Genomic DNA, 22,710 nt, shown 5'->3' with positions numbered 1-22,710 from the left:
ATGCGTTATGTATTGTATTTAAGAAATCTTTGCTAAATTCAAGGTCACTAAAATTTTCAGCTATTGATTTCTGCCAAATAAAATCCTAGCATCATCCTTTTAGAGTGCCTTTGAAGAACATGTTTGAAAAATTTTTCTGAAAAATTGAGCCATATGATTCAGTGATTATTTTTTAATTACTAAGTGTCTGTTATTTGAAATGGGAAAGATTATTTCAGCACAAAAAGAATCACACTTCAAAGTCTTCAAATTAAGTAATGAATGTGTTTTTACTTCTCTTATAATTTAAAAACTGTGAACATTCTGTAATTCAGCAGCAGCCTTTATTTCCAGGTGACTTCTTCACTGGGTGTTAATTCCCTGCATGGAAAGAAAAAAAAGGAAGAAAAAGCAAAAGTGTAAATAAAACTTTTATGAGAGGATGAAAGGGAAAGTCAGAAGAATATGGATTCAGTATTTCATATTGTATTAAACTGACCCATTTAGAAGTTTTTATGAGACTCAACGTATTCATTCTATTCTCTCATGATTTTAAAGTTTTACCATCTCTTAATTTTTCCAGATTAAAGAACTGTAATTTCTTAGTCTATCTTTATATGAAAGCAATTATCCTCTCAGTGAGTTCATTGAATGTTTTTTATATTCTTTCCAGCTCATTTTATCTTTCTTGAAATCCCTGGCTGGAACCTCCTCTACACAACGCCTTTGGCTGCTGCTTGGTTCTCTTGTCCCTTGAGCTTCCTCCTGCCTGGCTGCACAGTCAGTGGCAGACACCCTGTCTTGCTAACTCTAAGTCTGGTGCCATCTCCAGAGACACAGTGGGACCAGGCAGCTGCCAGGTGCTATTTGATCACCCAACCACCATGTCTAAAGGTCTCAACCAGTGTTGCTGAGAACACAGCACCAAGCCACAATTAGTGCCATTGTTTTCAGCTACATCATGGCCTAAGTAAGACAGTGTATGATCATATATGTTAAAGTACATAGGGGAGGCTTTGGCAAGCTGGTTTAAGACTGTTTCTAGGTTAAAATGTACCCTGACTTAAAAAAAAAAAAAAGACTTTCAAAGATGTGAAATAGCCTGTTCAGAAACTAAAGACTTATTTACATGCTAAAAGTAATCATAGAGTTTTGTCTAAGGATTAAGCAACAAACAAGACTACAAAATAATATCACTTAAAACTAAATCCTCAGGGGGGGGGAAATTACCCCTTCTGTTTATTTTGGCACAAATGACATTAAGAAGAATACTTCTAAAACCTGACTGTTGGTTTAATAAAAAAATACAAAAACTAACCTTTTATATAACAGACTCTTGTTCCGGAAGGCAATTAGCTTTTCATCATTCTTTCTGTCTAGGTAACATCCAACGACAAATCCCACAGGGACAAGTATATGTACCCAGTGGTCACGCACAATCTGAAGTAAGTTCATCATGAATGCTATAAAAAAAGAAATGACCAGAAATATAACTGCCTTTGAAGTATCTTTTAAATCACATCTGAAACAGGAAGGATATAGATGTTGAAAGCATAATAAGCCTCTTTACATTTGTTTGGTATCAGAATGTAGTATACTACTTAAAATCTACTTGATGAAGATTATATAGGTACAATGATTAGTATAAAAATTATACTGCACTGAAGTCAATTTACTACCTTTTATTTCTAGCTCCACCAGTGATCTGATATAACACAGGAATGGAGAGAGTATTAAAAAAATTCTACCTGCAAAAGCTGAGTATTTGCACCCTCCTAGTATTGATTTAGAACCTTTACATTTGTAAAATATTTTTAGAACCTCTCACAATGTTAAACCAAATATAATAGTATTTTGTCAGAAGCAGAATTCTTTCAAGCTGTAATTATTGAAAACTATTTTTTTAAAACTAATTTTTGAAAGGAAATGAAAACATATGAGAAATTTTAAAAAATCCTATTGAATACTGTCACAACAGATCTGAATATCAATTAAATGACTCTACAAAACATATGGGGACAGAGGAACTTACTTTTGTAGAATGACTACTAGGTACCAGAGCCATCATATAGTCCAATATATAACACGAAACACTGTTATCGTTATTTTACAGGTAAGAATACAGTTTAACCCAAATAGGTATTACGTGTAGATCTGGAATTCAAACTCAGGTTCATTCCAAAGCTCTAGCTCCTTCTATCATATCCAAATGCCTCTTGTAGAGAACCTTCCCCTAATTGATATTTATGGTACTTAAGACTTTTTAAGTGTTAGGAAGAGTTTCTAAAAGGCAGAAGAGGAGGACTTCTTCATAGAAGATCTAGAAGTCATCATATGGAAAATGAATTTGCAGTAATTCAATAAAAACACAGTTGAATCATCAATTTTCTGTAAAAATTTGTATCTAAAGATGAAATAAAAATACATATGCATGCACATGAATCTATAATAAATAAATCCTATATTATGGCTGAGAAGACAGGACAACATCATAGAAAGATAATACATTACTGCTAACAAAAGGGCTTAGCACTGAACTCTGCTAGGATTATGTAGACTGGATTCCTGCTGCTCTTTCTAGGATACTGGTTCTCACACACATTCTAATTCTTTATTTCTCAAGCTTTACTATCTAAAGGCACTGGGTTAGGAAATAGACATGAAGTTAAGTCACACAATTACAACATACTGTCTTTCACAGAGTGTAATATTACACACAGCAGATTCCAGTCTGAATATCACTGATCTAGAAAATTATGATGTAAGTAAATGAGATGTTTGAAATAACTCCTCAGCTGATTTGCTGCAAATAGTTCTTGGACATATAAATGTAAGGGTAACCAATCTTACCTTATTCCTAGAAGATGGTGGTTCTCTTAGCATTGTACGTTCCCTAAGTAGCATTATTTGCATTTAGATCCTTAAATACTGTTTGATAAACATTTAGGTACTTTTTGTGATTCCGATCAAGTTAGCCACTTGTTTTATAAACTTGAGCCAGTCAAGTATGGGAATAACAATGCATGCCTTAATCAAATGATGTAACCTGGAAAGCACTAAACTACAAAATACTAGACAATACAGGTTTCTAGAGAAGTCTGGGGGTCATCTATTCTCCCACCTGTCCTTATTAGATTCCTCAAGTTTCTTAAGAGGTGTCAATTCTAACACTCAGCACAGCTGACTGTAAGGTAACTGTATTTAACCAACAAAAAAAGTAACTGCTGACTCTCAGCCCAAGACTTTTTAAATAAGCCCATGGCCACCTGTGGGCTATAAGCCATTACTGTTGGCACTCCTCTAACAGGGCCAGAAGGCAATTCTGTCTGGCTTTACTCTAAGCAGAAGAGATGAGCCAAGACCTTGAGACTCCTGCTGTACACAGGCTCTCACAGAAACTCTACAGGATTCAACTACCATGATGGAAGCCTGATTCCATCCCAAAGACATAAATGGCAAATCTTAGCCCCACAGGCATTTCATATTACAACTGTACAGTCTACTACTAAGTGGACTTTGGGACCCAGTGGCACTCAGCATAATTTATCCTGCATATGTCACTGCAAAGACAAAGGGATGACCAGGGAAGACAAAGATTGATGGACATAAAAAGTGAGCAAGAATGATTCCCTAGAGAAAGGATAGGAGGGGGAACGTAGACAGGCTCCTGATCACCGGCTCAAGACAGTAAAATGGCTTCATCTGACGGGCAAAGGGCAGCAAGCACCTGGGCCAATCTCTAATGAGACAGGTCTAGGCTTGGATAAAGAGTGACATCCACAGGGGTGCCCTCAACGTCACTGTACATATTATTAGTGTCTTCTTTATATGAAGATCTCTCAAGAAAAATTTTCTTTTTACTTCGGAACTGGGGAGTAGCTATGCTATTCCTGAAACAAACAAAACAAACTAGTTTTTATCTTATGGACTTAGGGAATTGAGTAACGGATGATGTATCCTTTGATACCAAAATGATCCAAAATTTTTTCCCTACCTTTAGAAAGAGCTGACTCTTAGAGTACTCTCTGTAAGGCATGGTTCTTAATGCTTTTCACAATCACCAATTCATGTAATCCTCACATTACTATACACGTATTAACTAATACAATGTCCCCAATGCAGTAGGAATATTTTTTTCAGATGAGGAAATCCAGGGACAATCAACTTGCTTAAGGTCACAGATGCAGTAAGTGGCAGACTGGTATTAAAACCCAGGCAGTCTGGATTCTTGGTCCAAGCTCATTGGTGCTTTACTGTCTCTTACAGTAAGTATAAAGGTCAACATTTATATTAACCTTACTTTTGGCTTTATCTCGTTTTTCCTAATAAGGACATAACTTGGAGATATCATGAGTTTGGTTCCAGGCCACCGCGATAAAGCGAACATAACATAGAGATAAAGCGAACATAACATAGAGATAAAGCGAGTCACAAGAAATTTTTGGTTTCCCAGTGCACATAAAAATTAGGTTTACACTAGAGTCTATTTAAAGTGTGCAATAGCATTGTGTCTAAAAATACAATGTACATACCTTAACTAAAAAACACATTATTGTTTAAAAATGCTAACCAACATCTGACAATGCAGGGTTGCCACACACCTTCAGTTTGTTAAAAATGCATTATCTGTGAAGCACGATAAAATTTGATATGCCTGTATTACCTTTTCTTCAACCCAATTATTTTCCGCTTAACTTCTAAAAAGAAAATTGTATATAGTGTGCATTTTTGTAAGCCCCTCTGAATTCACGCTGGAATAATACAGACGACTAGACATTAAAAAAATAAATTCTACTCTAATTAGTCCCTACAGCACTTTATATGTAGTGATCAAAAAGTGTCGACTTAACCTATAAAAAGCAGTTCTGGATGCATGGAGAAATGGAACTCCTTGAGGTCTGGAACCTCGTCTTAATGACGTATACGCCCGAGAAATCAAGCATAAGTATTACTTTTTTAAAACTTAAGTTTTGAAAAAGTGTGTATTTTGTGGAATGGTCGGCTCAAGACGGTTGGAGACTTAGAAGAGAGCAAGGTTAGCTTCCAATCCTGAATAACGAGGAAGGCAGAACTCTGAAACTTGGACCAATCGGAGATGCTCGCGAAGAAGCAGTCCCTTCCCCGCTGCAGCCTAGGAGCCGTGAACCTAAAGATATTTTTCAGTTAGGGCAGCCTCAGAGTACCCGTTCCCAAAGGCGCCAGGCGGGAACCGTGAGTGCAGCCGCCCACATCAAAGCAATCCCTATTTCCTCGCCTTTCCCTCTCTCCTTCGCTGGAAGCCTCGGGAAGGTGGGCCGCTGCAGTCTCGGGGAGGCCCAGACCACCCCCACCCGCAGGTACACACCGCCGCTGAGGGCTTTCCTAGAGGTGCACCCTCCCCGCCTGAACAAAGAGGACTCTCGCCGCCTCGACCTCCCGAGACCCCGGACCCACCTGAAGCCTCGGGAACAACAACGAGACCACGACCTAGGGCGGCGGTGAGCCCAGCCACCGGCGCCGGCGGAAGCTGCGGCCTCGGTACCCACCATTCGCCGCGCCCGCTCGAAGGGAGGGGTGGCTCCGATAAATTATTCCTCTTCTTCCTTCACTGCTTGACTCTTCTCATATTTCTTTTAGCTTCAACACATTGTAAATTCTTTAAAAATAAAACTTCGGCCCCAGGTGACGAGACTCGGTGTAAATGCTACCTCCTTCCTCCAGCTTAGTCCCTCCCACCCCCGAAGATGGTATCACCCTGGGTTTCCCCGCCTCCGCGGATCGCCTCCAGTTTCAAAATGGCGGCTGCCATTGCGGGGCTTCTGCTGCCTGATCGTCACCGGCGCTGCTGAGCTAACCTCATCTTTTCTCGCTCTTGAACCTGGATGCGACTAAGGGTTGGGAAGGGCAGTGGACGGCGTTGGGGGAGGACTGACGAGGCAAGTGGGGGCGGAAGAAAGTAGTGCGCCTTTGCATGGGGGAGGGAACGTCTCGGCCCTCGGGGAGAGCCTGGCTCCGACTCCGACCCGGTCTCTGCCGCGGACGTTCCCCCAGGGTTGCGGGTGCGACTGTCCTGGTCGTTTCTGGCAGAAGTGTTCAGCGAGGGAAAGAGAGTGACTTCTCCAAGTGTCTAAAGCTCTCGGTCTTTTGTGGCAGTTCCTACGATTCACTCCCAGACTCTCCTTTCCTCCTTTTTGTTGTTTCCCTCCGGCCTTTCAGTCTCTCGTCGCTGGAGGAGTTAATCCGACGCTAGCTTTGGCTTCTTAGCATTGTGGCTACCTTGTTCTCAGCTTCCTTGCTCGAGGTCTTCCCGTCATTTCGGGTTGAGAGATCACGAGACTACTGGGCACAAATTAGACGTTCTTTTTAGTTAATCGACTCCAAAGACCTTTAAGACATTACAGTGCTTTGTTAAAACAGCCTCGGCCCTCCGCACCCCCCCCCCCGCCCCAGCATCTCCTTTGAGCGCTTCCAGCATCATTACTCTATTTACATGCTCTTCAGTAAACAGGAGGTCAGAATAATTTTAACTCCGGCAAGGCTGGCTTCCTGTGACCAGGCGAGCCTGCGTTATCATTGCCCATGCCCTTAGTTTTAATTTTAGAGCCCCTTTGACCGTGTTGTGAAACCCGTGCTCTCCCGGAATTGACCAGGAGGAGACTTTTCTCACTTGAGCTCCAGTGCTAACCCAGACTCTTTCGTTTTCCCGTAGATTTTGCGTGGTTCCCCTCAGTTGTCATCAACATGCACATCTCAACATGCATTGAGAGAGCAATTAACTGATAGATAATTAAGGTGAAATGGTATCCGTCAGAAGTCACTGCCCGGAAGGAATTTATAATATGGTGAAAGTTCATTCCTTTCAGTACACATTTATGTTGCTTTGAGCGCTGTGCTTGGTATTGGAGTTAAAAAGATTCACTTTTACTCTTCCCCCATACGTTTAACGTCCATTCAACATATATTCTTTGTGCCCACTTGTGCTAGCTAAAAATAAATAACATTGCCTGGAGACACCAAAATAGCTTTATAAAGGAGTAAATATTTGAGCTGGGTCAGGAAGGGTCAGAAGGAATGTACTAAGCTCAGGAGAAGGTCATCCCTGGCTGCAGTACAGAGATGCAGAGACTTGAGAAGTTTTGGCATGCTTAGGGAGAGCTGGCGAATGAATGCGCTTGAGCATGCAGTGTAAGGGCGGTTGGTGAAGCAATAGGGAGATTGAGGTAAAGTTGTGAAGGACCTTGCTTTCCAAGGAAGGTGTTTAGATTTTATTCGGTATTTAGCCGGAAGTCAAGGACTGCTTTGCACAAGGAAAGGGCATGAGGAAATTTGTTTTTTAGGGTGGTCTCTCTGATAGCTGTGTGGAAGATCAACTTGGAACAGGAAAACTAGATGAGAGGAAATTGCAATCATTCAGGTAAGGTAATGAATGCCTCCTTTGAGGCAGGATAGTAAAGGATGTCAGACATTTCTGAAATATCAAATAGAATTCAACTGGTGGCAGCCAAAATGATGATAAGAGGGTGACTTCAGAATTTTTAGTCTGGGAGACTAAGTGGTTGGTGATACCATTAAATAAAGCCTAAGACATGTACAAAATAGTATGGTGCCAACTTGCACTTTAGGAGTGGCAAAGCACAATGCTCTACAGTCCAAAACCTTGATTTTAGATTCTAGAAATCTCTGCTATTACAGTAGCCTCTAGCTACATGTCGCTATTGCACACTTGAAATTGTGGTTAGTTCGAATTGTGATGTGCTGTAATTATAAAATACACACTAGATTTTGAAGGCTCAGTACCAAAAAAAACTCAATAATTTCTTTAATTATTACATGTTGAGATGATAATATTTTGGATATATTGGGTTAAATAAAAGTAATTTCACCTGTGAAACTTCAATGTGGTTGTGAAAAAATTTTTAAATTATATATCTGGCTTGCATTATATTTTTGTTGGACAGAGCTGTTCTAGTCTAGACTAATGATAGAGGGGTTAGTGAGGAAGTGGGATTTGAGCTGGGCCTTAAAATGATGATAGTCAATGGTGATGTCAGAGCAGCTTGCCGGCTCCCTCCATTGCCAGTTAAGGCATTCAGGTTCTGCTTTTTCAAGCAGTAGGAGGCCTTCAGAGATTTCTGAGCAAGGGATCCTAAGTGCAGGGGTGTTTTGGAAGATTAATCTGGTAGTAAGGTATACGTTGAGATGAAGGAAGGAAAGGCTGGAGGCAAAGAAACAGAAACCGAAATGTAAGGTAATGAGGCCCTGTATTAAGGTACTTCCAGTAGGAATGGAAAGGGAATGATAAATGTACAAGGCATTCTCAGGGGGAAATAATCAGGAGTTGGTAATAGTCTGTTCAAGAAGTAAAGGAAGGAATAAAAGAAGGAGTGTTTCAAGCCTTGGTTATTTAGATAACAATTAAGAAGTCATGTCATAGAGTTATAAGGTACATTTGAGTCTAAAGAAATTTAGTCTCAAAATAGAACCAGCAAAGTTGAAAGGAGGAAGTGTGCTGCTAAATACCTAAATACTCTCCTTTTTTATCTCCTTGCTTTCTCTATCTTCTTTATCTAATCATGTACCCCAGCTAGTTTTTCTAAAATACAGAACTACCTGTATCACGTCATCTTACTTGATAAGTGATCTTAAAATGTCTCTCTGTTGCCTGTTCTCTGTTCAACAATTAGAACTGGGTCCAAAGTTTCTAAGGCCTTTCATTAGCTGGCCCTTTTCTATTTATTAGGACTTTTCTTTCATTTTTTGCTTATATGAAAGTGTGCCAGGCTACTTTTGTCACTGGTACTCTAAGTTTTTGTTTTATGCCTTTTATCATGTTATTCCCCTGTTTGAATAGCTTTTTCTCTTTGTCTCTTTCTGCCCACGGCCTACCAGTCCTTACCTATCGAATAATTTATGATCCCACCTCTTTTCTGATTCTCAATAACATAAGCTAATGTCAGTTTTTAAAATCTTATTTCCTAAGCCGCATATTTCAGCCCCTGATTAGAGCCAATTTCATGTTATTTATTTTTGTCTTTTATTATCTTAGTCCTATTTTTTTATGTAAGTTTTAGGCTTCCTAAAATTATGACAAATTTATTATTTATTTATTTATTTATTTATTTATTGCGGTACGCAGGCCTCTCACTGTTGTGGCCTCTCCCGTTGCGGAGCACAGGCTCCAGACGCGCAGGCTCAGCGGCCACGGCTCACAGGCCTAGCCGCTCTGCAGCATGTGGGATCTTCCCGGACTGGGGCACGAACCCGTGTCCCCTGCATTGGCAGGCGGACTCTCAACCACTGCGCCACCAGGGAAGCCCGACAAATTTATTTTTTTTAACAAAGAATCATATAGGGACTTCCCTGGTGGGCCAGTGGTTAAGACTCTGCACTTCCACTGCAGGGGGCACTGGTTCCATCCCTGGTCAGGGAACTAAGATCCTGCATGCCTCGCCACACGGCCAAAAAAAAAAAAAAAAAAAAAAGGAGCATATGTTATTCTATTTGCTCAAGGTTTTCACCTTAGGGCAAGACATAGACGTTAAATACTGTAATTAAAAACAGAAGTAAATCATTATACCGCATTCATGAGACTCTTATTTATTTTTTAGATTTTAAAGAACTCTTTCTTTGAATTCATGGTGTTTCATCCTATATACGACTGAGATACCAGTAAGTAAAGACTGTCTAATAAAGATACAGCTTTATTATATTACAAGCAGTTGTAATAAAAATCTTTTCATCTATTGAAATCTGGGTCTGTCTGCAAAAAAGTTTTAACATGAGCTCATTCAGTTGTACCTGCAAGAAGCTTTGTATTTTCACTTCATACTCTAAATAAGGAAAGTGGGGGGTAAGGTAGATTTGAGTAGGAAAAGTTTCTCTTAGGCCATTAATATAATTGTGGTACAGGGAGATTCAAGTCCTATCCAAAACTGTACTTACAAATATTTTTAATTTTTCATTTTTCATCAGATAGAGAATTAGTATCTTTGTATATCTCATACCTTACAAATAGGAACACACCAAGTCAATATATTTTTTTAAATTAATTAATTAATTAATTTGACTGCGTCAGGTCTTAGTTGCAGCACACAGGATCTTTGTTGTGGTGCGTGGGCGGGCGCAGGCTTCTCTAGTTGCGCTGCGCGGGCTCCAGAGCACACAGGCTTCTCTCTAACTGTGGCATGTGGGCTCATTAGTTAGCGGCACGCAGGCTTAGTTGCCCCGTGGCATATGGGATGTTAGTTCCCCAACCAGGGATCGAACCTGCGTTCCTTGCATTGGAAGGCGGATTCTTAACCACTGGACCACCAGGGAAGTCCCTAAGTCAATATATTTTTAATTTTAACTTCTTTGTTTCAGTAACTATTTGTTAAACAACCACTACGTGTAAGATGTGCTAAAATAGTAAGGATACAAAAATAGATCAAACCTAGTCCTGCATTCAGAGAGCTCTTGCAAGCCAGAGGAAATACATGTAAATAGGTAGCTGTTAATGGTATGGTAACAGCATTAAGCTCATTTAATACCAGCCATCTTCATTTATTCATTTAAGAAGCATTTACTGACCACCACTATGTGTTAGGCACCGTGGGGTGTTGGAATATAACTATGATCAAAATAGACCAAGTCTCTACTTTCGTGGAGTCATTATTCTGGTGTGGAGGTTAAGAGGAGAGAAGGGGATGGACAAAGTGAGTAAGTAAATAAGCAGCAAGTGCAGGTGGGCACGAACTATTTTGAGGAAAATAGAAGGAAGATACACATTATAGGATGTAACTGAGGTGGGGATGGACTTTAGGGTGGTCAGAAAATGTTCCTGAGAGAATAAATTTGAGGCAGGGAAAATAATAGCTCAAACTAGTTAGAGATCTTGGTGACAGTGGAGATAGAAAGAAATACTTGAGAAATTATTATACTTGAGAAATACAATAGAAGTAAAAATGCAGGACTTATTGATGGATTGGATGCGAGCAGCAAGTTAAGGAAGGAATCAAGGATGACGCCATCAGAGGCCAGATGGTCTTAATGCTGTGGGATTGGGTAAGATTGCCTAGAGAGAAGAGAGGAAAGAAAGTCCTGCTGAAAAGCACTGCCTCATGTAGAGGTTGAGGGGAGAAAGAGGTATTAACTAAGGTGAGTGAGGAATGGCCAGTTAGATATAAAGAAAAACAGGAGAGGGTTGACAGAGGAGAAGAGGAAGGTGTTTCTGGGAGGATGGAGCTGTTACTTTTGTTGATTGCTGCTACGATTTCCAGTAATTTGGGACCACAGAAATGTCTGTTGGCTTCAGTTGTATAGAGGTTTGTCAGTGACCTTGATGAAAGCTCTTGTAGTGATAGGGTAGAGAAAGAAGTCAGATATAGTAGTGTGAATGGGAGGTGAGAAGGTGGAGACACATCTGTGGACAAATATTCTGAGAAATTTTGCTGTGAAAGGGGAGTGTAGAAATGATGAAGCAGTTGCAGGGGATTGGAGAATTAAGAGAGGGTTCTTTTAAGTTGGGAAATTCTAGAGTATCTTTGTATGCTAATAGGAATGGTACATCAGTGACACGTTGATGATACAGGAGAAGGAGGAGATGACTGAAGAAGTTATCTTTAGAAGAGAAACGAGAGTGGGATTCAGAGCACATACAGGGGATTGGCCTTGGATGAGAGCTGAGCTATTTGTTCCTTATGATAGGAGACACAACAGTATACATGCAGATAGGTTAACAGGGTATTTGGAAAATGAGGGGTTACTGTCTGATTACTTTTATTTTATAATTGAGGAATGAGGTGAGATTATCAACAGAGAGTAGGGTGGAGAGAAGGGTGCGTGATACTTGAGCAGAGAAGAGGAGATGTGAAATGATGGTCTCAGAGATGGAAAGTCAACCTACTAAGAAAAATCAGATTGATAGGTAGGACATAGTGCCTGTTGGAGATCTTTGGCCATGAATTTGAAGAGCAAATAGCATAGTTTTGTGATTGTTCTTTTTTTCCCCTTCTGGCAACATTGAGCTGCTGGAATAGACAAAGTGAGTCATTGGAATCAATGAGGGTTGGGATTTTGCCAGCCTCGTACAAAGAAGGATTAGAGCAGCAAGATACTTGAGAGTATTTTGCAAAATAATCATGATGGATCGCTGATCAATGGTAAGACATGAGTGGAGACAGGAGGGGGTCATGGACAGTGAAAAAGTGGTCAGTGATAGAGATACCAGTGAGGCTAAAGGATTTTTGCAGTGGGAATTCTAGAGTAAGGAAGAATTCTAGAGTAAGGAAGGCGGGAGTGAGAGAGGGAGATAGTTGAAGGTGATATTTTGAAAGTGCTGCAGCTTATTGGCCATGATAAGGTCATGGTTGTGACTGTGGTGGTGGGTAGCTGAAGTGAAATGAAGATTATTGGAGTTGAGAAAGTCAAGGAACTAAGAGGTCAGTATTGAAGCTACTCAGAGGAAGACTGAGTCAGGAACTAAAAGTCCTCAGTGAGTGAGGTCAGATTAATAGATGCCAGCAGTAAGGAAGAATAGGAAAGGCTCACAGTGAGCTGGCTGGGCAGCGTGACCTTCAATGGGACTGGAGTATTTTGAGGAGGAAGGAGAAGACAGGTTGGAAGCTGCAGTGAGGAAGAAGGAGCACATCCTTCCTGCTTCGGAGGTCAGGGAGTACAAGAGGAAAAAAGGCCTCTGGAGAAGCCTGCAGGAGAAACTAGGTTTCTGTGAAGATTTGCAGGTGAGGAGAATGTTCAGAGAAGAGGTTGAAGTTCCAGGTTAGTGCAGTAGTTCCAGAGGGCATACTGAAAGGATTTCGGAGGGAGAAGAGGTAGTGGATTGGGTCCAATTAGATGTACACATCAGTGATTATGGATAACCTAGGAGTCTTGGATGTTTGGCTATGACCGAGGTAAACAAGGATGGGAGATATGATATGGCAGGATTAGCCCCCTGACAGCCTGTTAAGAAAGGTGGGCGGTTTACCTTAGTTTGTTGAGATGACCTTGGGCAGATGGTGAGGGATCGTGAGATATGCAGTGACCTCTCTTACTTGCGTAGTTAGCCAGGAAAGGCTAAAGCTAAGATCTGAAATGTAGCTGTGGAGTTGTACTTTGCTAATCAGTGTTTTTAATAACATCTGTTTAATAGCACACAAATTCTAGGTCCTAAATTCCAGTACATGTGTTCATGTTGTATCTTCTTGAAATATGTAGTAGGCATCCTGACTATATTCTATGAAGTATGTGTTGAGCACCTACTATGTGTCAGGTTCTCTTTTAGAAATTACAAACATAAGGTGCTACCTCTGTTTTTCAGTTGCATTCCAGTGCAAGAGTTCTTAACATTAAACTCCCTGAAAAATACATGAATTTTTACACATATATGGGCCTTTTCATCTTTTTTTAAGGACTGGGGGGAGAAGGAAAGGTCCATAGCCTTTTATCAGATTCTCAGGGGCGGGGGTCCCTTTATTTAAGAACCACTGGTCTACTAGTAGAGAAAGACCCATAAACTAATAACTGTAATGCGGTAATTACTGTCATCACAGAGCAAAATAAAGGAGGAAGAAATTTACCGTGAAGAATAGGTTCACTAATTTAGTATACATTTATTTATTGAGGAACTTTGTAGCCTCCATTCTAGGTAATTTACACATTATTTGAAATCTTCCAACATCCTTTTTATGTATATATTAATACTCATGATTTATAGACTAGGATACATAAGTGAGGAAAAGTTAATTAACTTGCCCAGAACCACATAGGAGTAGATTCAAATACAGGTCTGTCTGATTCCAAAATCTGCTACTTTTCATTAAACCACACTGGGGAGCCACAGAAGGACTCTTTGTAAACAGGAGTGTGTAAGATTATGTTTGTACCTTTACGCTTAGCAATGATGGAAATAGGTCTTTAAAATGACTTTTATGTTTAACTATGTTTTTATTTCTATTGAAAGAACCTTTTGGATTGTTGTTATTGGACCGAAAAAATGACATCTATTATCAAATTAACTACCCTTTCTGGGGTCCAAGAAGAGTCTGCTCTTTGCTATCTTCTCCAAGTCGATGAGTTTAGATTTTTATTGGACTGTGGCTGGGATGAGCACTTTTCTATGGATATTATAGATTCCCTGAGGAAGTAAGTTGCTGTTAATATTTCCACACTTTTAGTAAATCAACTTCTCTTTTTTACACTGTTATACCATTTTGATGTTACATAGTATTTGCTTTTTTGCTCTAATTTAGTTGATAGTAAAATATTTAGTTTTACTTATGCTGAAGAGCCAAATACTGTTTTTATTTGTGTAGTTTTGATTGACTCAAGCTGTGTTTATTGAAATTCAGCAAAATATTAAGTTAATTGTTACTTGCTCGATGGAACTTAGTAGAAATTTTTGCACCCTAATTTTAGAAAAAGAGTAAGATTAAGTTTATAAGAATTTGAAGAGAGGAAAAACCTTCCTTGTAAAAGTTCTTCAGTCAGATCACATTAGCTTATTTTCTATTATCTTTTGACACAATTCCTGTTATCTTTTGATTCAATTTGAGAACTGATACTTAGAATAAAGACCGTGAGATACAAAAGGATACTAATCCATCGAAGAAAAATTTAGTTACGTTAGCAGTATTGTACTAATTATGGAAGGAACCAGGACTTAAACATTTAAAACACTTAGAACTTGTAGCAAAAAATTTTTTTCTTATTTTTTTGTTGATGAGAACATATTATTCATTGACTAATTGAAGTTTTACTATCATGAATATACTGTCAGTCACCATGCTAAAAAGCTGAGACAAAAATCCGTAATAAATATGTGGCCTCTTAAATATCCTTTCCTTAACAATTTCTTAAATTCTAAGCTGAGTTCTTGAACTTAAATTAATAGTATACAAGATAGCCACTTGAAATCAGCTTATGTGTGGTGTCTACTGTTTCCCTTTCTTTTTCCTTTTTTTAAAAAAATGTGTCTAGACACTATATATTTATGTGCAACTTATCCCATAGTTTTGATCTCTATGTAGGACAGGGGTAGTAATAATTGAAATTCATAGGTAACATAATTTTAGCTCTCAGTTTTTTTCTTTTACCCCAGCATAGTCTTCGATTCAGAGTACTGAGAGGAATCAGAACTGGCAAATTAATTTTGAGTATCCAGCCTTTACCCTTGGGAACAAGACTGAGAAATAGTCATTTTGATTGTGTTCTAGGCATGTTCACCAGATTGATGCAGTACTGTTGTCTCACCCCGATCCTCTCCATCTTGGCGCCCTTCCGTATGCTGTCGGAAAGTTGGGTCTGAACTGTGCTATCTATGCAACCATTCCTGTTTATAAAATGGGGCAGATGTTCATGTATGATCTTTATCAGGTAATTTAAGCAATTAAAAAAAAATTTTTAACACTCCTGCAGTGAGCATTTTTAACCTTTTATTTGTGTTGTTCTTTTAGTCCCGACACAATACAGAAGATTTTACACTCTTTACACTAGATGATGTGGATGCAGCCTTTGATAAAATACAGCAGTTAAAATTCTCTCAGATTGTGAATTTGAAAGGTAAAACCTGTTTCCAGTAGCAAATAATTGGACTAATGGGGTTTAAACTACTGAAAAGTACAAGGGGAATTTGTCATAAAAATTATAGGCACTATTGTCTGAAGAATAAAAAATTAGCATTTTTTCATAGGGAACTATGAAATTCCCCAAAGTCATTTGAATTTTAAAATATTCCAGACTATATTCTAACAAAATGTAACAGCTCAAGCCTTTTCACATTTAATTTGGGAAACACTTATTTAGTGTTTACTGTATATAGTGCACAAAGGTAAATGTGGCCAGATTCTCTTCCTAAGAGCTCGTAGTTAGGTTGAGGACAGTAGATCAGATGTAGGTTGAGTAGCTCAGATGACTAAATGTAGTGATTGAAGTCAATGAAGTGCTATGGCAGCACAGAGTAGAACATGCCTGAATTCTAGAATTGAACATTAAAAGAAAATTGTCATTTAATTAGGTCAGGAAGTCATATATTAAGTATACATTTTTCATCTATAGAGAGAATTATATTAAAACATTCTCATAAATTTGAACCCATAAATATGAAAAAATGGCACAAAATGGACTCTGAAGATTAGCCAGGAAGTAACAATGGTCTTAGCAGTTTTGCTTGTACTTGTTTTCTGTACGATAATTCTTTACCATAATGAGATAAGAATTGTCAGTTTAGAGGTTAGCGAAGATGGAAACACTTGATAATTATGTGCACAATAGAAATATTAAAATTTATTAGTTCATGCTAAGTTATTAAATAGTAATGGCAGTCTCTAGCCTCCTATTTATCAGCACAAATATATCTGCAAGAATATATAATAAAATGATAAGAGTGCCTGCATAAAGGTATGGGGTAGCTGGGGGACAGGCGGGTGAGACTTGCATTTCACTGTATGCCTTTTTACTTTTGAATTTTGTATCATTGCATATGTTGCCTATTTAAAAATAGCTAAAAATAAGTAACCTTTCTTTAGGGTTGTAAAAAGAAATCTGAGTACTGTCGTTATCTTGTTGACATAGGTAAAGGACATGGCTTGTCTATCACACCTCTACCAGCTGGTCATATGATAGGTGGAACAATATGGAAGATAGTCAAAGATGGAGAAGAAGAAATTGTTTATGCAGTTGACTTCAACCACAAGAGGGAGATGTAGGTATATCAAGACAAAAGCTAATGGAAATGCAATTCGTATTATTTCATTCTTTGGAGGGAAAATTAGAAACAAAGTTATTTTTTTAACTGGAAATCTAGAGCAATTTAAAAACATCAAACCGTGAATGTTTTCAGAGTTATTTGCATTGTAAGGGAAAAAGTTTGATATGAGATAAAAGACATTGTTTTGAAATTTACATGCAAATATCCACTTATAAAACAGATTTCTCTCTGGAGATGTTGCAAAGGAGATTAATTTTTGTACAACAAATTATATTTTATATGTTCTTGACCTATTTAGAGGAACTTTGCAGGTGGGGTTTTTTTGTTTTTTCTGTTTTTGATAAAGTCATTAATACCATCTAATATAACTATATTTAAAGTCAGACTCCCTTTAAAAGGGGACACAGTAGTTTAATTTTAAAACTTCATTTTGTACTTATAGCATTTCTATAAAATTGTTTTGGCTTCTTTTGTAATTTCTGTACATCAAGTACATAGCTATTCTATATTAGATTACAGTATCCTCAAGATCTTTTGTATCTTATTAAGAAATATTTAAGACTAATAAGTTGAATTTTAGGCTCTTGTAATCACAGGTTAATGAGGAAAGATGGGTATTTGAGTAAATGGTATTCAAACATTTTGGGAAAAAACTTGGTTTGTGTTTTTTTTTTTTACCACATAATGAAATAAATTTCAGTTGGATTAGAATTAAATAGAAAATGAAACAGTATTGGTGAGTCTGATCTCTTGATTTGGAAAAGACTTTGTAAGCAGAGAGGCAGTGGACCAAGTTGCAAAGGAAGACTGCTAGATTTGATTACATACAGGTTTAAAATGTCTGAAAGAAACTAAATTAAAGACCTATAAATGAGGGAAAATATTTACATCAAGTTGAGCAAAGACTTATTTATAAGACCAGGTATTAATCAATCAAAAAGATACCAGTTGCAAAATGGACAAAAGTTATAAAGTCAAAAAAGAGAAAATTTAAATGATAATGATTTTTTAAATTAAATACTGTTAAAATTGTTTTTAAATGGTAGTATTCTTCTGGGAAATATTTAGTGAGTTGGTCATTCTTTCTGGTTGAACCTTTCTGGAAAAGGGAGAGCTTTCTGAAAAAGGTTAAACCTTTCTGGAAAGCCATTTAGCAATATCATATATTCTAGTAAATACATTTCTAGGAATGTGTCCTAAAGAAACAACTAGAAATGCAATTGAAGCTTTTTGCAAAAGTTTTCTTTGACAGATTATTTATAATGGCAAAAAAAAAAAAGGTAACCTAAATATCAATAAAGGGAAATGACCAAATAAACATTGTACAAACACAACAGAAAGCTTTTATAATTGTTAAAAATCAGATTTAGAAAATGATTTTAATGTCATGGGAGAAAAGTAGGATATAGAACTGAGTATATAATCATATACATGGGATATCACCTTTGTAAAACACATATACCTATATACACATAGAAAAATTTATGTACTTAGAAGATATACCCCAAAATAGTATATCGATTATTTTTTTTATTTTTTTTTTTTTGCGGTACTCGGGCCTCTCACTGTTGTGGCCTCTCCCGTTGCGGAGCACAGGCTCTGGACGCGCAGGCTCAGCGGCCATGGCTCACGGGCCTAGCTGCTTCGCGGCATGTGGTATCTTCCTGGACCAGGGCATGAACCCGTGTCCCCTGCATCGGCAGGCGGACTCTCAACCACTGTGCCACCAGGGAAGCCCTCGATTATCTTTTGAGCGATGGTACTCTGGAAGAGCTTAATTTTCCTTTTTTGAATTTACCAGATTTTCTTATCAAGGAACATGTATACTTTTATAGTTAGAAAAGGAAAAAACCTTATAAAAGAAGTTATTTTTTAGGTAAGAAAAGCTATTGTTTATTTGAAATGATATAAAGTATTCCTCTTCTTCAACTTCGTTATAGCCACTTAAATGGATGTTCCCTGGAAATGCTAAGCAGACCCTCTCTACTTATCACAGATTCATTTAATGCTACGTATGTGCAGCCGAGGAGAAAACAAAGAGACGAGCAACTTCTGAGTATGTATTGCATACTGTCCTTTGTACAGAGCTGTGGAAGTACATGGTAGTATGAATTACTGTTTATTCTGTTCTGTTTGACATTTTCTTGTCATATGAGATTGGCTAACTCTAGTATTTTTGAAAAAATATTATGTGACCATATCAATATTTTTACAAAAAGATGCTTTAATTGGTTTGAATTTAACTTCTGTGGGATAGGTATAAAGATTGGTTTCTTCCTGCCATTCAGCACATAGCTAGCTCTCACTGGTATATGTCTAGGGAACATCAAAATATATAAAGATCTCGTATAAATCTACTAGAAAAACATTTACACTCGAAAAGAAAAATGAACAAAGGAGGTAAATGAGGGTGCAAATAGTCTGCTGATTTTGGTGTTTGGGTGTTTTATGCTCTAATCTAGTAGTCTTGATTCTAAAGAGATGTATCTCGGCCATCCCTGGTTGCTTCTGCTTTGGCTTGAGCCCTATTACCTTACATTCTTTTTTTGTAAGCTGCATGGGAATTCAACAGGGAAAATTGGATTCCACTTTCAACATGTTTGATACCACTGCCTTCATTTTTCTACTTAAAAGTATGACTTATATACTGTGTTACTCTAACTTTTAAGAAGTTTTCAATTCTTGGTATTTTTTTGTTGTTTGTTTTTGCTAGAGTTTGATTTGACTAAATATTTCCAAGCAGACTTTCATCTAGAAAGTCTTTTATTGGAAGAGGGAATATTATTTATCTTTTATTCTACAGGCATACATACATACAAAACATGTATGTATTAATCTAAACTATAAATGTGTGTGTATAAATTTGGGAATTATGTTTTATAATGAAGTTCATTGAGGTAGGCAGGTAAGACCAGAGTGAGCTGGAAACCCAAGGCTGATTGCATTTGCCCTATTCACCCAATTTTCCCAGTATACTATACAAATGTCATTTTCTATGTATACTGTGGGGGAAAGGGTTGGAAACCACCGATTTATAATTTTTCAATGGAAAAAAAAATTGAGAGTTAATGACATTCCTATAAATTATAGTCTTCATAGTAAAAACATGGAGATAAAGTTATCTTTAATTTTATAGCAAAGTATTGTTATGTTCTATAAGGATTTTACATTCTTGTTTTCTAGCAAATGTCCTGGAAACACTTCGAGGGGATGGAAATGTGTTAATAGCAGTGGACACTGCTGGCAGGGTTTTGGAACTTGCTCAACTCCTTGATCAGATTTGGAGAACTAAAGATGCAGGATTGGGTGTTTACTCACTGGCACTCCTAAATAATGTCAGTTATAATGTGGTGGAGTTTTCTAAGTCCCAGGTTTGTTTTCATGTTATCATTTGTAATAAAGATGTTTGCTGCAGAGATTGGGCTTATGGAAAACAATGTGTTAATTGCCCTTTGGATTTCCTTTTTCTCTTGGGGTTGATGATAATAATGTTGGTAGTGATGATGATGATGATAAAAACTAAAAATCAACCACTTACTCTTCTGTACATTTTGTGTATTATTTTCATTTAATCCTTATATATCCTATGAAGTAGGTTCTGTTTTTGTCCCCATTTTACAGACTGGGCAACTTGGTTCTCTAATGTTTAGTATCACAATCTGTAAAATGACGGCAAAAGTAGAACCTACTTCATAGGATATAATTGTTAGAATCTGTTTTTCTCTTCCTTTTGGATAAGCTCTTTCTCTTGAAGTAGCAATGTCTGGGGTAAGATATTCATTTAGAACTTATATACCGCCTTCTGAATAAGATTTAAGGTGACTTATAACTGAAACATAATGCAAAATGAGATTTCTAGGGATGAATTTCTGGGAAGATCTGATGGGGAATAGAAACAGACAATAAGCTGCTTATTAACATGGCACAAATATAAGCAGCCATTGGTGGAAAAAAGACTTTAAACAAGATGGAATTTGAACTCCTTGACTGTTGTAGGATACATTGAGGTTTTAATACAGTATTTTCTAATTATTGTCACCTTTTCCCCCCATATTAGGTAGAATGGATGAGTGATAAATTGATGAGATGTTTTGAAGACAAAAGAAATAATCCATTTCAGTTTCGTCATCTCTCTCTATGTCATGGTCTTTCTGACTTGGCTCGAGTACCTAGCCCTAAAGTGGTACTTGCCAGCCAGCCTGACCTAGAATGTGGATTTTCAAGGGATCTCTTTATTCAGTGGTGCCAGGACCCTAAAAACTCGATCATTCTAACTTACAGAACTACTCCTGGGACTTTAGCACGTTTCCTAATTGATAATCCTTCTGAAAAAATTACAGAAATAGAGGTAAGTGCTTGTATCTGAACTTTATCTTTTTTCTTTTTTGGCCGCACTGTGTGGTGTGTGAAATCTTAGTTCCCTGACCAGGGATTGAACCCATGCCCCTTGCAGTGGAAGCACGGAGTCTTAACCACTGGACTGCCATGGAAGTCCATGAACCTTATCTTAAAATTGTTTGGGGGGTACATTATACAAGATGTTTATAACAGTGACCCAAAATAAAACTTGAAGTTGTTTCAGGATTTTTATCTGACTAACAGTAGAGAAGCTTTAATAGCACATATTTCAGAGCTCCTTAATTGGAAACTCTCAGTATTGAACCCTTCCATGGTACCCTCTGGAACCATACCCAGAGAGTATGCATATATGCTGTATTCTTATTTGCTCTTTGAAAAATTCCTTTTACATCCTTCCTGTAATTGAAATCTGGCTATTTCCTAATGATTTCTTTTTCCTGTAACCTTCTCTTTCATGCTTCGTGTACTTTGGGCGGGGTAGGTATCCTTGTTCTGTGTTGCAGCTTTCAAGCCATTTCTCTTCCCTCTGTAGTTCATGCTGTCAGACTTGAAAATACACTGACCCCTCCCTGTTTCAGACACTGATCTCTTGGTCATTCTTTGTTGTTCCTCGGTGACTTTAGACCCTGGTTCACAGTCTTCCAGTCCACTCATACTCAGGACTCTATTCTTGATGACTTTAGCATCCATATGTATGATTTATCCAGTTTTTGGCCCTCTCAGTTCCTTGACACCTTATTTCTTAATGATCTTTTCCTCCACTCCACCTCAGCCATCCCTTCCCATGATCACGCTGTCCACTCCCATGGTCATACCTTTAACCTTGTTATGATCTCCAGATCTCTCAAGCATCCCACTCTGGTCTCATAGCTGACTTTCTCTAGTACTCTCATGCCAACAATTCTTTGGTCCCATTGGGACTTTCAATTCATGAACCTCACCACTTCTGCTAATCATCATTGTTCCATCTTCTGGCTGTGTTGGGTCTTCATTGCTGCGCACAGCCTTTCTCTAGTTGCGGTGAGCGGGGGCTGCTCTTCGTTGCGGTGAGTGGGCTTCTCATTGCGGTGGCTTCTCTCTTGCGGGGCACAGGCTCTAGGCGCGCGGACTTCAGCAGTTGTGGCGCATGGGCTCAGTAGTTGTGGCTCGCGGGCTCTAGAGCGCAGGCTTGGTAGTTGTGGCGCATGGGCATAGTTGCTCTGCGGCATGTGGGATCCTCCCAGACCAGGGCTCGAACCCGTGTCCCCTGCATTGGCAGGCGGACTCCCAGCCACTGCGCCACCAGGGAAGCCCCATATGTCTAGGGTTCTTTGCCCTCTCACCTTGTTAGGGGTATTTCTTCTGTAGTTATTCTTTTTCTCTCCATTATCTATCACCTTTTCCCTCTACTTGGTGACATCCAAAATAATTTTTACTATTCCTCCTCTACTCCCAAACTTGTTCTTCTCTGAGTCTTCCTCATGTCATGGACTAGCAGTGCTTTCCACATATTTATTCAAGCCCCAAATACAGAAATTATAAAAAGGTTCATTGAAGTGTAATATATACTGAAAAGTTTGCATATTGTAAGTGTACAGCGTGATGAATTTTCCCAAATTGAACACACCTGTCTAGCTTATACCCAGATCAAGAAACAGACTATTACCAGTACCCCAGATACCCCCTTTCTGATCCTCCCTATCCTTCCAAGGGTAACCACTATCCAGGCT

General features: G+C 38.4%; 2 protein-coding genes across 2 annotated transcripts in view; one reads left to right on the top strand and one right to left on the bottom strand.

Moving 5' to 3' along the window:
- Positions 1-250: 250 nt before the first annotated feature.
- On the bottom strand, positions 251-5,517 carry NDUFB1 (NADH:ubiquinone oxidoreductase subunit B1). Its single transcript, XM_082842015.1, has 3 exons — positions 5,413-5,517; positions 1,298-1,442; positions 251-360 (listed from the first exon to the last, which is right to left on the bottom strand). The coding sequence occupies exons 2-3, from the start codon at positions 1,435-1,437 to the stop codon at positions 324-326; spliced, it is 177 nt and encodes a 58-aa protein (XP_082698141.1). The 5' UTR covers positions 1,438-1,442; positions 5,413-5,517; the 3' UTR covers positions 251-323.
- Positions 5,518-7,216: 1,699 nt separating this feature from the next.
- The window catches only part of CPSF2 (cleavage and polyadenylation specific factor 2), a 29,499-nt gene continuing 14,005 nt past the window's right edge, over positions 7,217-22,710 (top strand). The window contains exons 1-9 of the mRNA XM_082841821.1: positions 7,217-7,372; positions 9,567-9,627; positions 13,898-14,079; positions 15,150-15,309; positions 15,390-15,495; positions 16,507-16,636; positions 18,583-18,698; positions 19,826-20,013; positions 20,700-20,990. Of these exons, the coding sequence (XP_082697947.1) occupies positions 13,931-14,079; positions 15,150-15,309; positions 15,390-15,495; positions 16,507-16,636; positions 18,583-18,698; positions 19,826-20,013; positions 20,700-20,990 (1,140 nt within the window). The 5' untranslated portion in view covers positions 7,217-7,372; positions 9,567-9,627; positions 13,898-13,930. The remainder of the gene's footprint in view (positions 7,373-9,566; positions 9,628-13,897; positions 14,080-15,149; positions 15,310-15,389; positions 15,496-16,506; positions 16,637-18,582; positions 18,699-19,825; positions 20,014-20,699; positions 20,991-22,710) is intronic.

This window comes from Leucopleurus acutus (assembly GCF_964270905.1).
Source record: "Leucopleurus acutus genome assembly, chromosome: 1".
Lineage (NCBI taxonomy): Eukaryota > Metazoa > Chordata > Mammalia > Artiodactyla > Delphinidae > Leucopleurus > Leucopleurus acutus.
The sequence above is the reverse complement of the archived record's forward strand: the minus strand, read 5'-3'. Positions and strand labels throughout refer to the sequence as shown.

Bases quoted from the DNA above. Each gene is read 5' to 3' on its own strand.
- NDUFB1 (XM_082842015.1), bottom strand. From the start codon at position 1,437: ATGATGAACTTACTTCAGATTGTGCGTGACCACTGGGTACATATACTT. The intron at 361-1,297 runs GTTAGTTTTTGT...CTTTCCATGCAG, and splicing joins AAGAGTCTGTTATATAAAAG to GGAATTAACACCCAGTGAAG.